The sequence below is a fragment of the Cetorhinus maximus genome, chromosome 11, assembly GCF_964194155.1.
Source record: "Cetorhinus maximus chromosome 11, sCetMax3.hap1.1, whole genome shotgun sequence".
Classification (NCBI taxonomy): domain Eukaryota; kingdom Metazoa; phylum Chordata; class Chondrichthyes; order Lamniformes; family Cetorhinidae; genus Cetorhinus; species Cetorhinus maximus.
Window position 1 is genome coordinate 27311091 of NC_135889.1, and position 22449 is coordinate 27333539.

At 45.3% G+C, this 22449-nt stretch overlaps 1 protein-coding gene across 1 annotated transcript in view; it reads right to left on the reverse strand.

The window, feature by feature from the left end:
• The window catches only part of LOC144686457 (collagen alpha-3(VI) chain-like), a 254671-nt gene that overhangs the window by 98315 nt on the left and 133907 nt on the right, over positions 1-22449 (reverse strand). Inside the window, exon 14 of the mRNA XM_078551696.1 lies at positions 7431-8027. Within this exon, the coding sequence (XP_078407822.1) occupies positions 7431-8027 (597 nt within the window). The remainder of the gene's footprint in view (positions 1-7430; positions 8028-22449) is intronic.

Here is a 22449-nt window from a genome sequence, read left to right on the forward strand (position 1 = left end):
AATGCCTATCTGTTTCCTTAACTATTGATTTGCCAATCATTATTCCCAATCTTCCTCTGTCCCCATGTCTACAGCTGAACCACCTATGGTGCCGTGGTCTTGGCTCCATCTGTACTCCCCAGAGGAACCATCATATTCAAAAGATGCTTTAGCCATTGACTTCTTCAGAGGATAGTATAACATGGCATGCTAAATGGCATGGCATAAGAATAAATACATTGCAATAGTTGACATATCATGTGAAGGAACAAAGTGTGTATGTGTTCGAGCACAAAGAATTAGCTGAACTTAGCTGACAGGGAGACTGAAATAAACCAGAACAAGGTGTAAAACTGCTTTACTATAACTGACTTGAATAGAATTTCGATAAGGACAGAAGGTGTGTCAGATAATAGGATGAGGCTGTAAAATGTGAAGAGAAAGTGCCAATGTTAATGTGATCAAGTAAGTACATTCTGTAGGAAAATTCTGAGATCAGTTCAGCACATCACCACAAGGCTTGCAGGATTCTGTGAGATAAGAGATGATTAATCTGTTTAATCTACATTTTCATGCCTAAACCAGTCATGTGGTAATTGCTAAGTCAAGAGGACCCACCGTTTAGGACAAAGGAACTTATAATTAAATTATAACAAAACTCTTTGGCAGCTTCAAGTTAGGTGCTACTTCAACTAGTGAGCTCCTAACAAGCACTAAGTGGAATAAAATCTCTGTCAAGTTGATCTGACGCCTGGGCCTCTATTCACAGTTGCAGATCACTCTGATGCAACACTTCCCAGTTATACTAGTGCTATTATTTTTTCCATTATCTACACTTGCCATCCTGACTTGTATTGCTAACTTAGTGAACCATAGTGATAGTTTTATGTAGTACCTCATTTCTCCCTTTTTTCCCCTTTCCTGCAGGCTCTAGTTCCTTGCAAAAATGAGCATACTGTGACCTGAAACTTTGCTATAGGCTGTTCAAGCATGGAAAGCATCAGAGCTGAGCCTGCAGCAGTCCTCAACCAATATTCACACACCTTCACTTTCTAGCTGTGGTCAGTGGAACGTCAGAAATGGGAGTACTCAGAGATGTAAGAGTTTTTAATCAAGGCAAAGGGGGTGAGGGGAAGGACAAAAAAGGCCAATAATAGGGTGGAAGGTAAGTGAGATTAAATAGCAAAAGAAATGATGGTGCAAGGGGAAAATAGATGATAATTACACCATCTAAGAGCTGGGTTCTAAAAAGGAAGAGTGCAGTGGAAAGGTAGAATGTGTGAGATTGGAGGGCTGGAGAAGGTTACACAGATAGGGTGGCCATGAAGGATTTAAATATGAGAATGAATGGTCTGAATCTTCCGAGCAGCAGCAATGACACGAGCATGGCTGTTGTGCGCCAAGGTTCTTCCGACCCAACTACGCTGCACATTTCTCGATCCCGGCTGTCAAAGTGCAGCATCCCTCGGGGCACTCGTTGGAGCGGAGGCAGGACATGGCCCCTTTTTACAGCACTAGCTGCCATAGTTTGGGTTACACCAGGGTCACTTAGCTTCTGACCACATTACAGCCTTGGTCCAAACATGGGCAAAAGAACTGAACATTATAGGTGAGGTGAGAGTGACTGCTCTTGACATCAAGGCCACATTTGACCGAGTGTGGATCAAGGAGCCCTAGCAAAACTGCAGTCAATGGGAATTGGGGGAATACTCTCCACTGGTTGGAGTCATACCTAGCACAAAGGAAGATGGTTGTGGTTGTTGGAGGTCAATCATCTCAGTTCCAGGACATCACTGCAGGAGTTTGTCAGGGGACTGTCCTAGGCCCAACCATCTTCAGCTGCTTCATCAATGTCCTTCCTTCCATCATAAGGACTGAAATGGGGATGTTCGCTGATGATTGCACAATGTTCAGCGCCATTCACAACTTCTCAGATACTGAAGCAGTCCATGTCCAAAGGCAGCAAGACTTGGATAACATCCAGGCTTGGGCTGACAAGTGGCAATTAACATAAGTGCCAGACAATGCTCATCTCCAACAAGAGAGAATCTAACAATCGGCCCTTGACATCCAATGACATTGCCATCACTGAATCCCCCACTATCAACATTCTGGGGATTTCCATTGACCAGAAACTGAACTGGACTAGCCATATAAATACTGTGGCTACAACAGCAGGACAGGGGCTAGGAGTCCTGTGGTGAGTAAGTCATCTCCTGATTCCCCAAAGCCTGTTCAGCATCTACAAGGCACAAGTCAGGAGTGTGATGGAATACTCTCCGCTTGCCTGGATGAGTGCAACTCCAACAACATTCAAGAAGCTTCACACCATCCAGGACAATGCAGCCTGTTTGATTCGCACTCCATCCACAAATATTCACTGCCTCCACCACTGACGTACAGTAGCAGTAGCGTGTACCATCTACAAGATGCACTGCAGGAACTCACCAAGGATCCTTAGACAGCACCTTCCAAACCAACAACTGCAACCATCTTGAAGGGCAAGAGGAGCAGACATATGGGAACACCACTGTTCCTTCACTGTCACTGGATCAAAATCCTGGAACTCCCTATCACAGACTAATAGACGTTTACAGCACAGAAGGAGGCCATTCAGCCCATCATGTCTACGCTGGTCAACAAGTATCTGATGACACTAATCCCATTTTCCAGCACTTGGCCCATAGCCCTGGAGGCTATGGCAAAGCAAGTGAATATCTAACTACTTCTTAAATGTTACGAGAGTTTCTGACTCAACCACCCTTTCAGGCAGTGAGTTCCAGACTCCCACCACCCTCTGGGTGAAAAAATTTCTCCTCAACTCCCCTCTTAGCCTTCTGTCTCTTACCTTAAATCTATGACCCCGGTTATCGACCCTTCTACAAATGGAAAAAGTGCCTTCCTACCCACCCTATCTATGCCCCTCATAATTTTATACACCTCTATCAGGTCTCCTCTCAACCTTTGCTGCTCCAAGGAAAACATCCCAGGCTATCCAATCTTTTCCCATAGCTCAGACCCTCCAACCCAGGCAGCATCCTGGTAAATCTCCTCTGCACCCTCTCCAATGCAATCACATCCTTCCTATAATGTGGTGGCCAGAACTGCACGCAGTACTCCAGTTGTGGCCTAATCAGCATCTTACATAGTTCCTGCATAACCTCCCTGCTCTTGTATTCTATGCCTCGGTTAATAAAGGCAAGTATCCCAACTACCTGCCCTGCTACATTCAGGGTTCCTACCAGCACTATGGGTGTACCTACACCTCATGGACTGCAGTGGTTCAAGAAGGCATCTCATCACCAACTTCTCAAGGGCAATTAGGAATGGGCAATAAATGCTGGCCTCGCCACATCCCATGAATGAAAAAAAATGATAGTAAGTTTAAAGGTCCAGCCTTTCAATGAATGTTAGTGAATGGATGAGTGAATGGGTGAGTGGGTGGGTGAGGTGGGTTAGTGGGTGGGTGAGGTGAGTAGATGAGGTGGGTACGTGGGTGAGGTGCATAGGCAGGCAAGGTATGCAAGATGCTAGGTGAGTAGATAAGTACATAGGTGGGTGATTGGGTAATTGCATCATGGGGGGTAATTGGGTGGTCAGGGGTTAGTCAGATCCAGTGGGGGCTGTGGACAGGTTGGGGTGGGTTGTAGTCAGGTTTGGTCTCGTCGGGTGGCAATCCAGGTGGTCAGGGGGGTAGTAACATCTGGTTGGGGGCGGTGCTGTAGCTGTCGGGTCTAGCTGGGGTGTTAGTCAGGTGATCGTGGAGGGTGGGAGAGTGGTCTGGTCGGGGAGAGGGTAGTCGGATGGCTTGGGGCAGCAGTCAGTTGGTTGTGGGTGGGGTGTTGGGGGGGTGATAGTTTATAGTGGGAGGTGGGGGGTCAGTATTGGAGTTACCCAGGTACTAGACCAGGTTTTGATCTAATATTTCCTGGGTAACTATCCATGTAGGTAGTGCGGAACTGTTCAAAATCTCTGACTCTAACTCAGATTTCAATGCATTTGTGCAGGGTCCCGGGGAGCAGGGGAATTGCCCATTAAGTTTAAACTTTTTGGGAAATTCCCAAATAGTCCATGTGTCAGGACTTCCATACGTTCCTGATGCGCATCTTCAGTCATACATCCTGTCTCTGATGATCCGGAGAGTGGGAGATTTGGCCCATTATGTTTAATTGGCTGCATTTGGTGACACCACAATTCCAAAGGGTGTAGTTCCTGATGTGGGTTAGTAAGAAACCTATATCCCCTCGATGTAATGGCATATTCTCTATGGCTTGTTGTTCTTCAATTGATTAATCCCTAATTGATCAAATATGGCTCAGCTTAACATTTACATTCCACCTGGAATTGTTTAAAAGCTCTGAGGTAAACTTAAGGAACACCTGGACTCCCCTCAACATTAATATCATACAAACAACCAAGGAGGAAAACAGTAAAGATGTCTTCAAGTTGGTCTCAGGAAATAGTTTTTAACTGGGGGTGTTGGGAGACAAGGAACCAAAATTGGTCATCCAGGGTAGGTGATGGGTGAGTATGACTTGGTGCAGGATAGGATATAGGAGGCAGAGTTTCAGATGAGTTAAAGTTTATGGGGTGGGGGAAGGGGTGCAGATGAATAATGGAACCCACACCAGCAGAGCCTTGAAATGTAAAAGGCATGGAGAAGGAATTTGGTGGCAGCCAAACTGAGACAGGGGCAGCTGGGTGACATTAAAAGTGGAAATCAGCAGTCCTGTGGACAGCATTTGAGGTTGGAAGCTCTGTTCGATGCACTAAGGTTGTAAATTGTCTGATTAAGTCTAAAACTGTGGCTCGGGAAGGACAAGAACTCAGTGGTGAGAGTGAAGGGGCGGGGGGGACTTGAATGTTTCGAGGAAATTGTGGCTCATCTAAGACTGGATGCCACCTAAGCAGTCTGGCAGCATTGTGTCAATGGAGGGTTGAGAGGGTGGTGATGGATAGACAGAACTAGGTTTTTTAGCATGCATGTTGAAACCCATTCCAGGTCTGCAGATGATGGTGTCAAGGTATAGGTCAAGAAGGATTTCAAGAATAGGTCATTAGGGGACTTGAAGTAACCATATATTTGGGACAAAGGTTGCTGGAGAGAACTAGAGAAAAGGAATTGGTTCTGAAGAGAATGGCTGAACTCTGTAGATAAGTCATTGAGAACTGATAGCTTGCTTCCTTAGGTGTTAAGAAAGCCAGAAAGGTTGATAGCAAATGCTCTGACAACAATTTGTTCAATAGTTCTTAGATTTAAGAATTGTCAATGTAACAATAGAAACTGTTGTAGAAAAATAAAGCAATAGTTATATAGGGTATATGGATTTTCAGGAAGCCTTTTGTAAGATGTCTCATGGGAATTGGTTACAAAAATTCAGGCTGATGTTATGAAAGGAAATATAGCAACATTGCTAGAAAGATGGCTGACAGGCAGGAAACAAAATATTAGTGTTCATGGATATTGCCCAGTTCAAATTGGAATTGGAAATCAAGATAGAAGCATTCAACCCATCATGTCTATGACAGCTTTTTGCTATAGGGATCTAGTGGTTAGTATTTGATCCACTTTTCTTCTTATTATTATTAGTTGATTTGGATTTGTTCCTATGGAGCATGATATCAAAACACAAAAGTTAGGATGCTCTGTAAATATTGAGGAGGACTATAAAATACCTCAGGATGCCAAACAGAATAATGAAATAGAGCAACAGGTGCCAGATGCAAGTTAGTGTGTAGAAGTATGAAGTAATGCATTTGAAAGAAACAGGGAATGGGACTATAAACTCAGTGGAAACATATGGAAGCTTATGGAGAAACAGAGAGCCCTAGGAATGCACATATATAATTCTTTAACACGGCGAGGGCAGATCTATAAAGGCATAAAGAAGTTCAACAACAATGCAGCAAAGTTACAAATAACATTTTATGTGGCTGTGACCTTGATAAACTATACTTCCTTGTCCTCTCAACCTGGTAGCAACCTTCAACACAGTTGACCATATATATCACTCTTCTGCAATGCCTCTTCTACATAGTCCAGCTGGACAGTACTGCTGTCATTTGGCTCCATTCTTACGCAGTTCTGCCTTTCTCTTCAGAATCAACTACTTTTCCCTAGTTCTCTCCAGCAACCTTCCTCAAGGTTACCTCAAGTCCCCTAATGATCTATTCTTGATGTCCTTATTGACCTGTTCTACATTCTTACCCATCAAATTGTAGCCAGTGAATCACTTACAATGGCTTCTATTCCCACAATGCTACCTCTGGAGCTCCTGAAGAATGCAATTTTCCTGCTTCTCATCTGTATGCAGTCCCATGGTGGCATCAACTAAAACCATTTCAGCTTCCACATGTACTATGGTGGCACTCAGTTTCTAAACACCACCTCTCTTAATTCTTTCATTGCCCCTGATATGTCACATGTTTGTCCAACATCTCATGCTGGATGAGCAGAAATTTTCTCCAACTAAATAGGTGGATGACCAAAGTCATTGGGCGGAATTTTGAAATGACAGTCCCAGCCAAGCTGATGGAGCCTGAAGTAGGTTGGGAACCTGTTAGAATCTACAGTAGGTTTTGTTGTGATTTTTTAACTGGGCCACAGCATTAGCACCCCACTTGCAGGTTTTCTGACCAATCAGAGAAGGTGGTTGGGGTGATGTGCCAAATCTGTCAAAGGAAGGATTTCTAATTAAAGGGACTCTGGCATGGATCAGAAAGGCTAAACTGAGAATGAAATCCTAAGGGCTGCAACAGTCACAGAAATGGATCATGGGATGGAGTTCATAGTAAGGACTAAAGACAAAGGGAACACAGGTTCCAGGCACAAGGTTAATTTCCCAATATGTGGCACTGAGTTGCAAACCCAACATGATCCCGCCCACTTCTGGGTTTGACCAAGGTGGGTTTGGAAATTCCTTAAGGAAACCCTTGTGCAGCTGGCAGGGAAAAAAAATATTCAAATAGGCAATTGAGTTTCTCTTTAGCCCTGCATAATGGCTTTTAAGTTTCTCAAGCAAGCTGCATCTTGCCAGGGTCCACAAGGCAAAAGCACAGTGGGGAGCATTTTTCAAGCCCAAAGAAAGCTGCAAAGCCAATAATAAGGCCTGATCATAACTGAGAGTGACAGTGTGTGACACATAATCAAAGCCATAGAGAAATGCATGGGGCAAGAACAGTGATTGAATACATAAGCATACTCAAGACCCTCTCATAACTCCTATTAGTCAGAGAAGCAATCGAAGAAGCATAAAAATAGATGGTTTGTCTGATTATAAGGCAAAGGAATGTTATGTACTATGTATCCTACATATTATTACATCTAATTATCAGTAAAACCCAGAGTAAGTAATTATATATAACAAATTATCTATTCCAAATTTCGTGATATATTATACAATTTAATCTATGTGGGTAGTTTTTATTTTAAATAGAAAGTTTTTCCTCACCAGTAGGAGCATCTGATATGATTTGGGTTATTTGATTTTTATTCAGTGTTGCCAATGGTGACTGAAGATTCTGTTGAATTGTTTCCACATTCCTCAGATCATTCACTTTGAAAACATAATTAGGGGACAATGAAATTTTTTGGAGTTCATCATCATCCACGCTTCCTGATCCAATACTGAAGGGTGCCACACCAGCCTCTTTCAGAGCCAGTGCTGCCTGAGTAACATCATCAGAGGACTTGCTGGCGGTGATTAGGATCAAGAACTGAGGCACATCTTCCCCTAATCTGCTTCCAGCAGAAATATTGAACACATTCCTTTTGACATGATCCAATGCTTTACCAGTGTTGGCTCGTCTCCCTCCACTATGCCTTAAGCTTTCTACTGCTTTCTTCACATCATCTTTTGTTGTAAAGGTGTTTAAGAGGAAGTTGATTTTGGGATCATCACTGTACTGTGCAATGCTGATTCGAACTTTGTCACTTTCAACATCAAGATTGTCTACAACATTAGAAATGAATCTTTGAACTGAAGGGAAAGCAGCTCTGACTTTGTCCGATGTATCAACAAGAAACACAACATCCCTCTTAAGAACACCTGTAACAGACAGAAAATAGATTTTTGTTTAGTACAAACACATGTGGCATGAAGTAAGATTTTGAAGAGGCAAATTTGTTGTTGATGTGGAACTTCCATTTGAGATGAAGAAGGAGAGAAGGAGAAGGAAGAGGTATCAATGGTAAGAAGAGTTGGTAGCTGTTGGTTGGACTCAATAGACATGAGAAATTAATGTTGGAAGGGTTCAAAGAAGTAAGATTTTCATTGCCTCTTCCAAACATTTGAGTCACAGAAAAAGAGGAAAGATTTCCTTTCCAAAGATTTCTTTGTTCACTTGCAAAAATCACAAGTGCATTCTGTATAAACAGATTTACAAAGTTGCGTCCCCTAGCATACACAAAATAATTGAACTGCTGTATGCAGGTACAGCAGCAAAATGCAAAAAAAGAATGCAAAGCTAAGCACAGCAACTACAGGCCAGTTAGTTTAATTTCAGTGGTGGGGAAACATAGGAACATAGGACTTAGGAGCAGGAGTAGGCCATGTGGCCCTTCGAACCTGCTATGTCATTCAATAAGATCATGGTTGACCTAGTTGTGGTCTCAGTTCCACTTTTGTGTCTGCCCCCCTTGACTCTTTTATCTATCAAAAATCTATCTAACTCAGCTTTGAACAAATTTAATGACCCTAGCCTCCACTACTTACTGGGGAAGAGAATTCCACAGACTAACGGCCCTCTGAGGGGAAAAAAAACTCCCCATGTCTGTCTTAAAACCTCTTATTCTCTTTAAACCTCTTATTTTAATAAGATCACCTCTCATTCTTCTAAACTCTAATGGGTATAGGCCCAACGTGTTCAACCTTTCTTCATAAAATAAGCCCTTCATCCCAGGAATGAGTCGAGTGAACCTTCTCTGAACTGCTTCTGGAGTCACATCCTTTTTTCAAATAAGAAGTCCAAAACTGTACATGGTTTTCCAGATGTGGTTTCACTAAGGCCCTGTACAGATGCAGTAGAACTTCCCTACTTTTATATTCCATTTCTCTTGCAATAAATGCCAACATTCCATTTGCCCTCCTAGTCACTTGCTGAACCTGCAATGTGATGTGATTCATGTATGAGGACACCCAGATCCTTCTGTACACTGATTCTGCAATACTTCTCCATTTAAATAGCACACTGCTTTTCTATTTACCCATGTTATATTCCATCTGCCAAAATTTTTGGCTACTGAGTTAACCTGTCTATATTCCTTTGCAGACTCTCTACCTACTCTTGATAACTTACTTTCCTACCTATCTTGGTGTCATGAACAAATTTAGTTATGTTTGATGCGGCATTTTATCAAATGCCTTTTAGAAATCCAAGTACATTACATCTACCGGCTCCCCTTTATCCATCTTGAATGCTACTTGTTAAAAATCTCTAATAGATTGGTTTAACACGATTTCCCTTTCATAAAGCCATGTTGGCTTTGTCTTAATTGCATTGTGATTTCCTAAGTATCCTGCTATAACCTCCTTAATAATGGATTCTAGCACTTTCTTTATGATAGATGTTAGGCTAACTGGTCTATAGTTTCCTGCTTTCTGCCTCCCTCCTTTCTTGAATAAAGGTATTACATTAGCTACTTTCCAATCCACCGCGACCCTTCCAGAATCTAAGGAATTTTGGAAGATTATGACCAATGCATCTTCTATCTATGCTGCCACTTCTTTTAAAACCCTAGGGCGCAGGCCATCCAGTCCCAGGGACTTATCAGGTCTAATAGTTTTCCCAGCATCTTTCCCCTGGTGATCGTGATTGTTTTAAGTGCATCTCTCCCTATCACCTCTTGATTATCAACATCGTTGGTAAGTTTTATAACTCTTCTACTGTGAAGACAGATACAAAATGCCTGTTTAACACCTCAGCCATTTCCTTGTTTTCTATTATCAATTCCCCAAGTTCATTCTCTTAAGAACCAACATCAGCTTTACTTACACTTTACCTATTCAAATACTTGTAGAAACTGTTACTATCTGTTTTAATATTACCAGCTAGCTTTCTCTCTTACTCAACTTCTAGAAACAATAATTCAAGAGAATATTAATAGTCTCATGGACAAATGCGGGTTAATGAAGGAAAGCCAGCACAGATTTATTAAGGGAAAATCATGCTTTACTAACTTGCTTGAGTTTTTTGAAGAAGTTGCAGAGAGGGTTAATGAGGGCAATGCTATTGATGTAGTGTACATGTACTTCCAGAAGGTATTTGAAACCATGCCACACAACAGATTTGTGAGAAAAGCTATAGCTCATGCAATAAAAGGCACAATAGCAACATGGATATGGAATTGGCTGTGTGACAGGAAACACTGAGTAGTGGTCAGTTTTTTGGACTGGAAGAAGGTTAGTAGTGGGGTTCCCCAAGGGCCAGTGTTGGGATCTTTGCTTTTCCTGATATATATTAATGTCCTAGACTTTGGTATACAGGACATAATTTCAAAGTTTGAAGATGATTTGAAGCTTGGAAGCATTGTTAACTGTGAGGAGAATGGTGTAGGGCTTCAAAGGAACAAAGACAAGTTGGTGTAATGGGCAGACAGGTGGCAGATGAAGTTCAATGTGAAGCAATGTGAGTTGATTCATCCTGGTAGGAAGAACATGGAGAAACAACATAAAATAAATGATACAACATTAGAGGGGGTGGAGGAGCAGAGGGACCTGGGTGTATATGTGCAAAAATTATTGAAGGTGGCAGGACAGGTTCAGAGGGTGGTTAATGAAGCGTACAGCATCCTGGACTTTATTAATAAGGGCATAGAGTACAAGGGCAAGGAGGTTATGTTGAATTTGTGTAAAACATTAGTTTGGCCTCAGCTGGAGTATTGCATCCAGTTTTGGGTGCCACACTTTAGGAAGATGCAAAGGCATTGGAGAAAGTGCAGAAAAGATTCATGAGAATGGCTCCAGGGATGAGGAACTTCAGTCATGAAGAGAGATTGGAGAAGATAGAACTGTTTTCCTTGGAGTAAAGAAAGCTGAGAGGAGATTTGATAGAGGTGTTCAAAATCATGAGGGGTCTGGACAGAGTGGATAGGGAGAAACTGTTCCCACTTGTGAAAGGGTCGTGAATGAAAGGGCACAGATTTAAAATAATTAGTAAAGGAAGCAAAAGCAAATGAGGAAAATCTTTCTCACACAGTGAGTGTTTAGTGCCTGGAATGCACTGCCTGAGATTGTGGTGGAGGCAGGTTCAATCAAAGCATTCAAAAAGGAATTAGACTGTTATTTGAAAAGGAAGAATGTGCAGGGTTATGGGAAGAAGGCAAGAGAATGGCATTAAGCGAGTTGCTCCATTGGTGAGCCGGTGAAGACAAGATGGGCTGAATGGCCTCCTTCTGCCCTGTAACAATTCTGTGACTCTGAATTTAGAGGCAGAGGGCATTTAATTGGGTAGGGGTGTACTGGATGGGGACCCCATCCAATTAATGCCCACTTAAGGGCCTTACCACTGCTGCTGGTATTCAACCGGTAGTGGGTGGGGCAGTCACCATGCAGGAAGCCCAAAAAGCAAACCCTGTTGCCTTTGCTCCCAGAGGGATCCCAGACAGGGTTCCTTTTTCAAAGACACTCACTGCCTAATCGAGAGACCTGATATTGCAAAGGGGGAGGGCCCACTGCTGACCCCAGTCCCTCTCTCCCGCTAACCCAATCCCACCCTCATTCACCTGTGGCCTGTGTCCCTTATAAATCCTAGAGCTCTTCCTGGGTGGCATTACCAATAGCTGCCACCCCTTCCCTTGTAGCCCTGCATATAATGATCAGCTGCTAGCCTGTGACTGTCTGGCAGCTCTTGGGGGTGGGATTTCCAACCCTGTGGTCCTTGATCCCAGCAAAGGCCTATCACTGGCCACTTAAGTGCCTGAGAGGCACTTAATACTGTGGGCCTTCCCCAAGGGAGCCAATGTGGGGCTCTTACTGGATCTCCAGCCAGCGTGCAAGACCCCTGTCACCTGCATTAAATACCACCCAAGATGACACTTGGAAGGAGACTTGGAGATGGTGTTCCCAGGCACCTGTTGCCCATGTGGCGTCAAGTCCTGTGATGGAGTCAATAGATATTGAAGATATGGGCTACTGGTCAAACTTATGCCTTGAATGGTATCCAGCTTATAATATAAGAAATAGGAGTTGGAATAGCTTTTTGAATGTTGTTGTAGCTGCATCCAGCAAAGGTAAGATAGGTACTTTCACAAGGTCCATTTTGTGAAAGGGTTCAACGCCTAATCTTAGAGAAACTGCTGGAAGTCACTCTGAAAATGAGAAACAGTTAAATTTTTGGAACCATTTTTGTTGGGTCAGGTAGAGCAGAAATTCTTCTGGCTGCACAAAATTCCACCTATCTGGAGGCCTCTCCAAGGCTACACCTTGTTCTCGTTTGTACCTCCCTTAAAGTGTTTCTCTCAAGTCAAGTCCTGTGATGGAGCTGCGAGATTTCCCCCCTCCCAAAAACAGCCTCCCCACTTTGCACAGGAATTTGACATTTGATTAAGGCCACTTTTCAAGATGATCATAATTAAGATTTAGAGGCGGGGTGGGGGGGGAACAATGAGCCAGAAAGGGCAGCTTTTTGTTTGAAACAACAACTGACGACAAGGCCAATTCAAGTGGGTAGAAAGATTCACAGGAGTTTTGAGAAAGAGTTTTGGTGAGAAACTAGAATGACTGACCATTGACAGGGCAGAGAGAGATAATGGGGTAGAGATTCTGCTTTGGATGCAATTGGTCATCCAGGTGCAAATTGCACTGCATTTGAGAACATTTTTTCTCACGTTTCTGCTCAAATCTATTTGCATATAATTGAATTTAAATTCTACCTGAATCAGGGCAGCATTTTCAGACAATGGGCTGAATCTTCCGTGGAGTGCCAATCACCACCAGATTACCACTCTGATGCTTTTTACTTACTTTGGAGCTGCACATATGTAAAGGACTTAGTTTCATACCCTTGTGCCCTCATCTCAATGAATTTCGGGCTCGGCACGATTCTGAACTCTTCTTCCGCCGCCTTCGTCTCCGTGCTCACTTCTTTGGGCAGGAATCCTCTCCCCGTTCAACGGTTCCTTTTACCCACCTCCAATACTCTCCCTCCACCTGGACCCCTCCCTCTGGATTCTTACCTTCCCTTGATCTTTTCATTGAGAACTGTCGGCGTGACATTAGTCGTCTCAATTTCTCTGCTCCTCTCACCCACTCTAACCTGTCTCTCTCTGAACTTGCTGCACTCCATTCTCTCAGGTCCAAACCTGACATTGTCATCAAACCCGCTGACAAGGGCGGTGCGGTTGTTGTCTGGCGCACTGACCTCTACCTCGCAGAGGCTGAGCGTCAACCCGCAGACACTTCCTCCTACCTCTCCCTGGACCATGACCCCACCACTGAACATCAAGCCATTGTTTCCAGGACTGTTACTGACCTCATCTTCTCTGGAGATCTTCCTTCCACAGCTTCCAACCTGATAGTCTCCCAACCTCAGACGGCCCGCATCTACCTCCTACCCAAAATCCACAAACAGCACTGTCCCAACAGACCGATTGTGTCAGCCTGTTCCTGCCCCACGGAACTCATTTCTTGCTATCTTGACTCCATTCTCTCTCCCCTTGTCCAGTCCCTTCCCACCTACATCCGTGATTCCTCTGACACCCTACATCATATCAACAATTTCCAGTTCCCTGGCCCCAACCGCCTCCTCTTCACCATGGACGTCCAATCCCTCTACACTTCCATCCCCTACCGGATGGTCTGATGGCTCTCCGCTTCTTCCTCAAACAGAGGCCCGAACAATCCCCATCCACCACTACTCTCCTCCATCTGGCTGAACTTGTTCTCACACTGAACAATTTCTCCTTAAACTCCTCTCACTTCCTCCAAATAAAAGGTGTGGCTATGGGTACCCGCATGGGCCCCAGCTATGCCTGTCTCTTTATGGGGTATGTGGAACATTCCTTGTTCCAGTCCTACTCCGGCCCCCTCCCACAACTCTTTCTCCTGTACATCGATGATTACTTCAGTGCTGCTTCATGCTCTCGTTTGGACCTGGAAAAATTTATTAATTTTGCTTCCAATTTCCATCCCTCCATCATTTTCACATGGTCCATCTCTGATACTTCCCTTCCCTTCCTTGACCTCTCTGTCTCAATTTCTGGTGATAGACTGTCCACCAATATCCATTACAAGCCTACCGACTCCCACAGCTACTTTGACTACAGCTCCTCACACCCCGCTTCCTGTAAGGACTCCATCCCATTCTCTCAGTTCCTTCGCCTCCGTCGCATCTGTTCTGATGATGCCACTTTCAAAAACAGTTCCTCTGACATGTCCTCCTTCTTCCTTAACCGAGGTTTTCCACCCACGGTGGTTGACAGGGCCCTCAACTGTGTCCGGCCCATCTCCCGCGCATCCGCCCTCACACCTTTTCTCCCTCCCAGAAACATGATAGGGTCCCCCTTGTCCTCACTTATCACCCCACCAGCCTCCGCATTCAAAGGATCATCCTCCGCAATTTCCACCAACTCCAGCATGATGCCACCACCAAACACATCTTCCCTTCACCCCCCCGGCGGCATTCCATAGGGATCGTTCCCTCCGGGACACCCTGGTCCACTCCTCCATCACCCCCTACACCTCAACCCCCTCCCACTGCACCTTCCCATGCAACCGCAGAAGGTGCAACACCTGTCCCTTTACTTCCCCTCGCTTCACTGTCCAAGGGCCCAAACACTCCTTTCAAGTGAAGCAGCATTTCACTTGCACTTCCCTCAACTTAGTCTACTGCACTCGCTGCTCCCAATGCAGTTTCCTCTACATTGCAGAGTCCAAACGCAGACTGGGTGACCGCTTTGCAGAACACCTTCAGTCTGTCCGCAAGCATTACCAGCTTGCCATTTCAACACTCCACCCTGCTCTCATGCCCACATGTCTGTCCTTGGCTTGCTGCATTGTTCCAGTGAAGCTCAACGCAAACTGGAGGAACAGCACCTCATCTTCCGACTAGGCACTTTACAGCCTTCCGGACTGAACATTGAGTTCAACAATTTTAGATCATGAACTCTCTCCTCCATCCCCACCCCTTTCCGATTTTCCCCCTCCTTTTTGTTTTTTCCAATAATTTATATAGATTTTTCTTTCCCACCTATTTTTAAGTGTATTTCCATCCATTGTTTTATCTCTACCTTTTAGCCTATTTCGATCCCTTCCCCCCCCACCCCACCCCCACTAGGGCTATCTGTACCTTGCTTGTCCTGCTTTCTACCCTTAATTAGCACATTCCTTTAGATAATATCACCACCTTCAACACCACTTTGTCCTTTTGTCTATGACATCTTTTGGTTTTCTCCACCTATCACTGGCCCTCTATCCAGCTCTTCTTGTCCCACCCCACCCCCCTTAAACCAGCTTATGTTTCACCTCTCTTCTATTTTTACTTAGTTCTGTTGAAGGGTCATTCGGACTTGAAACGTTAACTGTGCTCCTCTCCGCAGATGCTGCCAGACCTGCTGAGTTTTTCCAGGTATTTTTGTTTTTGTTTTGGATTTCCAGCATCCGCAGTTTTTTGCTTTTATCTGCACATATGTTGCCTGGACCTCCAACCCAGACCTCCTATAAAATGTGCAGCATAGCTGTTCCTGGAGTCCTTTCTGTGCAGTGTAGCAGCATCAGGGACAGTGCTAGCTGCCGTAAACCGTTAAGTTTAAAGGTTGCAGCCACTTTGACAGGAAAGGAGGTAAGTGTGTAATGTAAGTGTGTAGGATCGGTTCGGAGGTGGGGTTTCGGGTGGGGGCTGGTGTTTGGGTTGTCAGAGGGGGTGGGAGTAGTCGAATGGCGGGGAATAGTTGGGGAGGTGGGGAGGTTGGCAATGAGTGAGGGTTTAGGAGGCCAGATGGTCGAGTGGGTTGGGTGGTTAGGAGGGAAGTTGGGGGATGAGGGGGTTAGTTGGATATAGGGTTTGTGGGGGGGCATCAGGGTGGCCGTGGGGGCTTGGGTGGTGTTGGGTGGTCTGGCGGCTGGAGGGTAGTAGGAGTGGGTCAGGTGGCTGGGGGAGTTGGGGATGGTCGGGGGTTGGGGAGGTCAGGTGATCAAAGGGAGTGAGGGGTATTTGGGGCAGGGTTGGGGGGGGGGGTTTAAGTTGAGGGTGGAGGAATGGTTGGTGGGTCAGTAAGGTAGTCAAGGTGTCCAGTGGGGGATCGGGAGTAGGGTCAGTACCATGGTTGCCCAAGAGTTATAAGTGCTTTTAACCCTTCTAACTTTTCCTGGGTAACTATTCTGTGAAGAAAGTCAGAACCATCCAAAGTCTCCAATTTAAATTGGAGTTTCAGAGAGTTTCAGGTGCAGGGCAATCGGAAGTTTAAACTTCCTGGGCAATTTTGTGCAGTCCTTGCGTGGGGACCTCCTGGGGTGGGGTCGGAGGGAGAGAATCGCCCAGTGCATCTTCTGGGATATCCAAACCTTGTCACTCTTTATAGGTAGCATTCTTTTTAAACCTCGGCAAGTATCCCACTTCTTGGCATAGAGGAGTTGTAGATCTGTTACGTTTCCATACAGCGATGTCTGCACCATTGGAACGAGGGGAGAGGTCAAGTAGGAGGGCCAAGCCAGCCCCTAGATTCAATGTGGTCTCACTCAGAGCCCTCATGCGTTCAGTATCAGACTGACGTGAGCAGCTTATGCCAGTCCCTGGCAAGAGGAGGAAGCCCAGCCAGACACGTGCTTTGTGGAGGGAGGAGGCCGAGATGGTCAACAGTGTGGGCATGGTCAGGAGGACTTGGTCCTAGTGCCAGGAAAGGCTCAATGACTTAATGAGGTCAGCCAGGGAGAGTAAGGCCCAATGTGAGCAATCTTTGGCCAGTATGCTACAGGTTGTGCCTGCAAATGCAGGAGGTAACTGAGTTTGTCTGCTCCTCAAAGGCAGCATAATTCCACAAGGGTACAGCTATCCTTGACCAGGCCATTGTGCATATCAAGCAATGGTCCAGTTACAGGGTGGGTGGTTTGCGAAATGTGCACATGACGCATGACCATAGCTTCCAGGCTGGCATGCACTGAGCTAATAATGGGTTGGAAGCATACGATAAGAGTTTTTGAAATTGTTGATGACTGATCTCAAATCTTTTCAGGAGAAGCGAGCCCACAATACCTGTAGGAGAACTCATATAGGGAGGGAGTTCCCAATCTGGAAGTCCAGAGCCACTAGGTCCAGCTGGTCCTCCCTGCCAACCCGTGAGGTTCCAGCAGCTGGGTGTGTTACCAAGCTCCCAGTTCCCCTGAGCCCTGATGATATGCAGGCTAAAGCACATCCTGACGATTGCATCAGCAATGCGCTTGCTTTGCCCCTCCAGGATCGTCATCAGTCTGTCTATGAAGGAGGCTTGGTGCTCCAAAGAGTGGGTGATCACAGTGCACATGGTCTGGGTGGACACCTCACAGGGACACCTCATGAGCCTCTGAAGTCGTCCGTGAGGTGGCAGTTGCTGGATGTCCGTAAAGATTTGGTGGGTGTACCAGAGGGGTTGCGTGCTTTGGCCCGGACTGTGGAGGTGTCCACCCAGGCCATGTGCACTGTGATCACCCACTCTCGGAGCACCAAGCTTCCTTCATGGACAGACTGACAACTATCCTGGAGAGGAAAACCAAGCGCATTGCAGATGCAATCATCAGGATGTGCTCCAACCTGCACACCATCAGGGCCAGGAGCATGGAGCCAGGACAAGAGGGGAATTGGGAGTTTGGTTACACACCCAGCTGCTGGAACCTCATCGGTTGGCAGGGAGAACCAGCTGGTCCTAATGGTGAATGATGACCAACAGCTACCTCCAACTAAAAGTTCATCTCATGGCACTTCTGATGGGGGCAGCATCGCCTCCATCCATTGTCCATTGACACAGTCCTCGACCATGCCACAGCACCTGAAGACTCGCATGCATGTCAGCAAGAGTCTCCTGGAGTGGCTCAAGGTCACAGAGGATGCCTGCCGAGGTCATCCGGGCAAGGGAGGTGGCAAATCAGCCGCCTCTCTCCAGTGCAGCTGCAAGAAGGGAAGAGCACTGCTTTGGAGCACTCGTAAAAACCTGAAGAAACATCCACATTAGTCACAAAGAAGGCCACATGGGTGGACTGCTTATTTATTGCTGTTAGTAGTCCTTTGATGTTTGTAAATAAACACACATTTCACATACCCTCATGCTGCTATGATGAAGTGCTATGGCTGTATCACTTGTGTCTGCAAGTTAAGGGAAGCTAGAAAAGGTTGAGGGTGGGCAGGAGGAATTGTGTGTTCATGTATGGAGATGGATAGTGTGTGAATATGAGGGCGACAGGACTCTCTCATAACATACGGGCAAAGTAGAGCCCAGATGGCCCCCAAACATTTCTGTTGCAGTGGCAACACAGACTATTGAAACCCCTGGCATATTAACACAACCCTTGTGTCACAGCCAACCAAACGATTGCAGGCGGGGCCATCAACAAAAACATCACTGTGTTTCCTCAACTCTTCATCACCCTCATCCTCAGAGGATTGGCCCCAATCTGGCATGCCCTCATCCTCCAGGGCATCTCCCCTTTGATGGCGAGTGCACAGCAAACGGTGACCAACAGGGACACACGTGAGGGGGAGTACTGCAATGATCCTCCAGATCTGCCCAGGCATCTGAATCTCATCTTCAGAAGACCGATGGTCTGCTCCACTATGGCCCTGGTACTTCTGAGGCTCTCATTGTACCTCCTTTCCACCTCAGTTCTGGGCACTCTCACAGGTGTCATTAGCCATCTCTTCAATGGATAGCCTTTGTTACCTATGAATCATCCCTTCCAAGGTATCAGGGCTGCTGAAAAGGTCTGGAACCTGTGTTCCAAAGGATAAAGGAGTCATGGCTGCTATCTGGATACCTGGCACACCTGCATGATCTGCTGATGATGGCCGCACACCAGCTGGATGTTCAGCAATGGAAACCCTTTCTGCTGATGAGGTGCAGGGCTGTCCAGCAGGAGCTTTTATGCAAAAAATGGCTCCCTGCACCCTGCAACCTGCAATTTCTAAAAATCCTCGGGCTCTATTCAGTTGACTTTGGAAATCCTGTGCGAACGAGATGTAATTCCCTGCCCTTCAGCACAATGCATCTGTGAGGACCTTTACGCAGCAGGCTGTGTGGTGCCGCTAAGGTCTCCACAGGCTGCCTGGAAGGAGTCCACTGTGAAGAAGTTCAGCGCCACAGTGACCTTCAATGTGATAGGCTCCTAATGCAGCTGGATGTGATCTCCGCTGCGAGTATGTTCCAGAGTGATGTGACTGTGGTTTTTGATAGCCTGAATCTTCTCCTGCATTGAGTCTCTGCCAATTGCAGTTATCTCAATCTCTGCCTGTAGACTCCAGTGGCTGCATAAAACTGTCTATGCCTCCACTGAAGGTCTCTGAGTGTCTCTTGGCCCTTGGGATCTGCGTTGCTCTGTTCCCTTCATGCAACACCACTGCATCCTGAGCCTCCCTCTCTTTTCACCTTCCTCCTCCTCCTGATCCTCCTCTCCTCACTAGAGGTTGTGTCTCCAACTGAAACCACAATGCCCATTTCTCTCAGAGAGAATTTATAGCCTTGGGGGTTGGCCATGAAATAAAAAAAACACTCAGCAGAGCACACCACAGCAGAAAAAAGGCTTCCACCTCAAATAATCTCAGAATGGATAGTCTGCTCATTCAATGAGCACTCCCTGCCATCACTAATGTGTTAATTGCAAGCTTTGACATGAAAAAACAGTTTCCCCACATGGCATGATTGCCTTCAGAGCACATTATGGCTCTCAATTGGATCCTAAATGACCTAAATTACATGTTTAATTAACATTTAAATAATGTGGGCAGGTTTTCAACTTTTAGCCCTGCTCACGTATCTTATTATTACAAAGCAGCTTGAAGATGTCAGAAATGCCGCCGGCCGTCATCACACCCAATATTACATTCAGCGCTGCAGGAATCGCTCCTGATCTGGGAGTGTATTATTAGTATCAAAGCAGGAAAAGCTGCAGTTGGGCCAACTGAAGTGCAAGGAGTTCTTGAAGACCAACCCCTTTAGTTGGTGAGCTGAAGAAATCCATTCTTGTTTATAGACTGTGATTAGTTGCAAGCCATTCTTTAACAGGCAAATAGAAGAAATTAGTATAAAAGCAAAATACTTGGGTAGCTGGAAATCTGAAACAAAAATGAAAATTGCTGGAAAAACTCAGCAAGTCTGACAGCATCTATGGAGAGGAAGACAGAGTTAACGTTTCAAGTCCGTATGACTCTTCATGAGTTCTGCTGAAGAGTCATACGGACTCGAAACGTTAACTCTGTCTTCCTCTCCATAGAACCATAGAAAACTTACAGCACAGAAGTAAGCCATTTGGCCCATCTTGTCCATGCCAACCCGAGGACACCCAGGTGCCCTTTCTAATCCCACCTTCCTGCACCCGGCCCCTAGCCCTGAAGATTACAGCACTTAAGGTGCAGACCCAGATATTTTTTAGAAGAGTTTAAAGTTTCTGCCTCTACCACCAACTTGAGCAGCGAATTCCAGACACCCACTACCCTCTGCGTAAAAAAAGTTCTTCCTCATGTCCCCCCTACACCCTCTGCCACATATCTTGAATCTATGTCCCCTGGTTCTAGAATTCTCCATCAAGGGAAACAATTTTATCCTGTCCACTCTATCTATTCCCCTCATGATTTTGTACACTTCAATCAAGTCACCTCTCAGCCTTCTTTGTTCTAAGGAAAATAACCCCAATTTATCCAATCTCTCCTCGTAGCTACACTTTTCTAACTCTGGCAACATTCTTGTAAACCTCCTCTGCGCTCTCTCCAGAGCTATTACGTCCTTCCTGTAATGTGGTGACCAGAACTGCACACGATACTCCAGTTGTGGCCTCACCAGTGTTTTATACAATTCCAACATTATATCCTTACTTTTATATTCTATACCTCTGCCAATGAAGGAGAGCATTCCATATGCCTTGTCTACTTGAACTGCTGCCTTCAGGGACCTGTGCACTTGTACACCAAGATCTCTCACTTCATCTATCCCTCTTAGTATATTCCCATTTATTTTGTAATCTTTGTAACTGTTTGACCTTCCTAAATGTATGACCTCACACTTCTCTATGTTAAAATCCATCTGCCACTTTACTGCCCACTCCACCAACCCAACTATATTGTTTTGGAGATTATGGCTATCATATCCTCTACACTATCCACTACTCGGACAATCTTTGCGTCATCTGCAAATTTCCCAATCGTGCCCCCGACGTTCACGTCCAGATCGTTAATATATAACACAAACAGCAAGGACCCCAACACCGAGCCCTGTGGAACACCACTTGAGACAACTTTCCATTTACAAGGGCATCCATCGACCATTACCCTTTGTTCCCTGTTACAAAGCCAACCTTTTATCCAGTTTGCCACATTACCATGAAGCCCATGGGCTTTTACTTTCCCGATCAATCTGCCATGTGGAACCTTGTCAAATGCCTTGCTAAAATCCATGTACACAACATCCACTGCACTACCTTCATCAACCCTTCTTGTCACTTCCTCAGAGAATTCAATCAAATTTGTGAGGAAAGACCTTCCTTTAACAAATCCATGCTGACCATCCCTGACTAGTCCGTGCCTTTTCCACATGACAGTTAATCCTATCTCTCAGGATTGATTCTACTAATTTGCTCACCACCGATGTAAGACTAACTGGCCTATAACTGTTTGGCATTTCCTTCGATCCCTTTTTAAACAATGGAACTACGTTTGCATTTCTCCAGTCCTCCGGTACCTCCCCTGTATCTAGTGAAGATTGGAAAATCATCGTCAGAGCATCTGTTATCTCCTCCCTGATTTCCTTCAGCAGCCTCGGAAACAATCCATCTGGCCCTGGTGACTTATCAACTTTCAAGGATTTCAACCCTTCAAGTACTTCCTCTCTTTTTATGACTATCCCATCCAATATCTCACAGTGTTCCTCCTGGATTACTATATCTACAACCTCCCTTTCCTTTGTAAACATGGAGACAAAATATTCATTCAAAACCCTTCCCACAGCCTCTGTACCTACACACAAGTTTCCATCTTCATCTCTGATAGGTCCCACTTTTTCCTTAACTAACCTTTTAGCATTAATGCATTGGAAAAACATCTTTGGGTTATCTTTAACTTTACTTGCTAATCTTTTTTCATGCCCTCTCTTTGATTTCCTTATTTCCTTTTTTACTTCGTCCCTGCACTTCCTACATTCGTCTAGGCTATCTGCAGTGCTTAGTTCTTTGTGCCTATCATATGCTTTCTTTTTCTGTTTGATCTTCCCCTGTATTCCTCTAGACAACCAGGGGGGGTCTAGATTTGGCAGTACCACTCTTATTTTTGTAGGGGACATGTCTACTTTGTGCTGTCAGACCT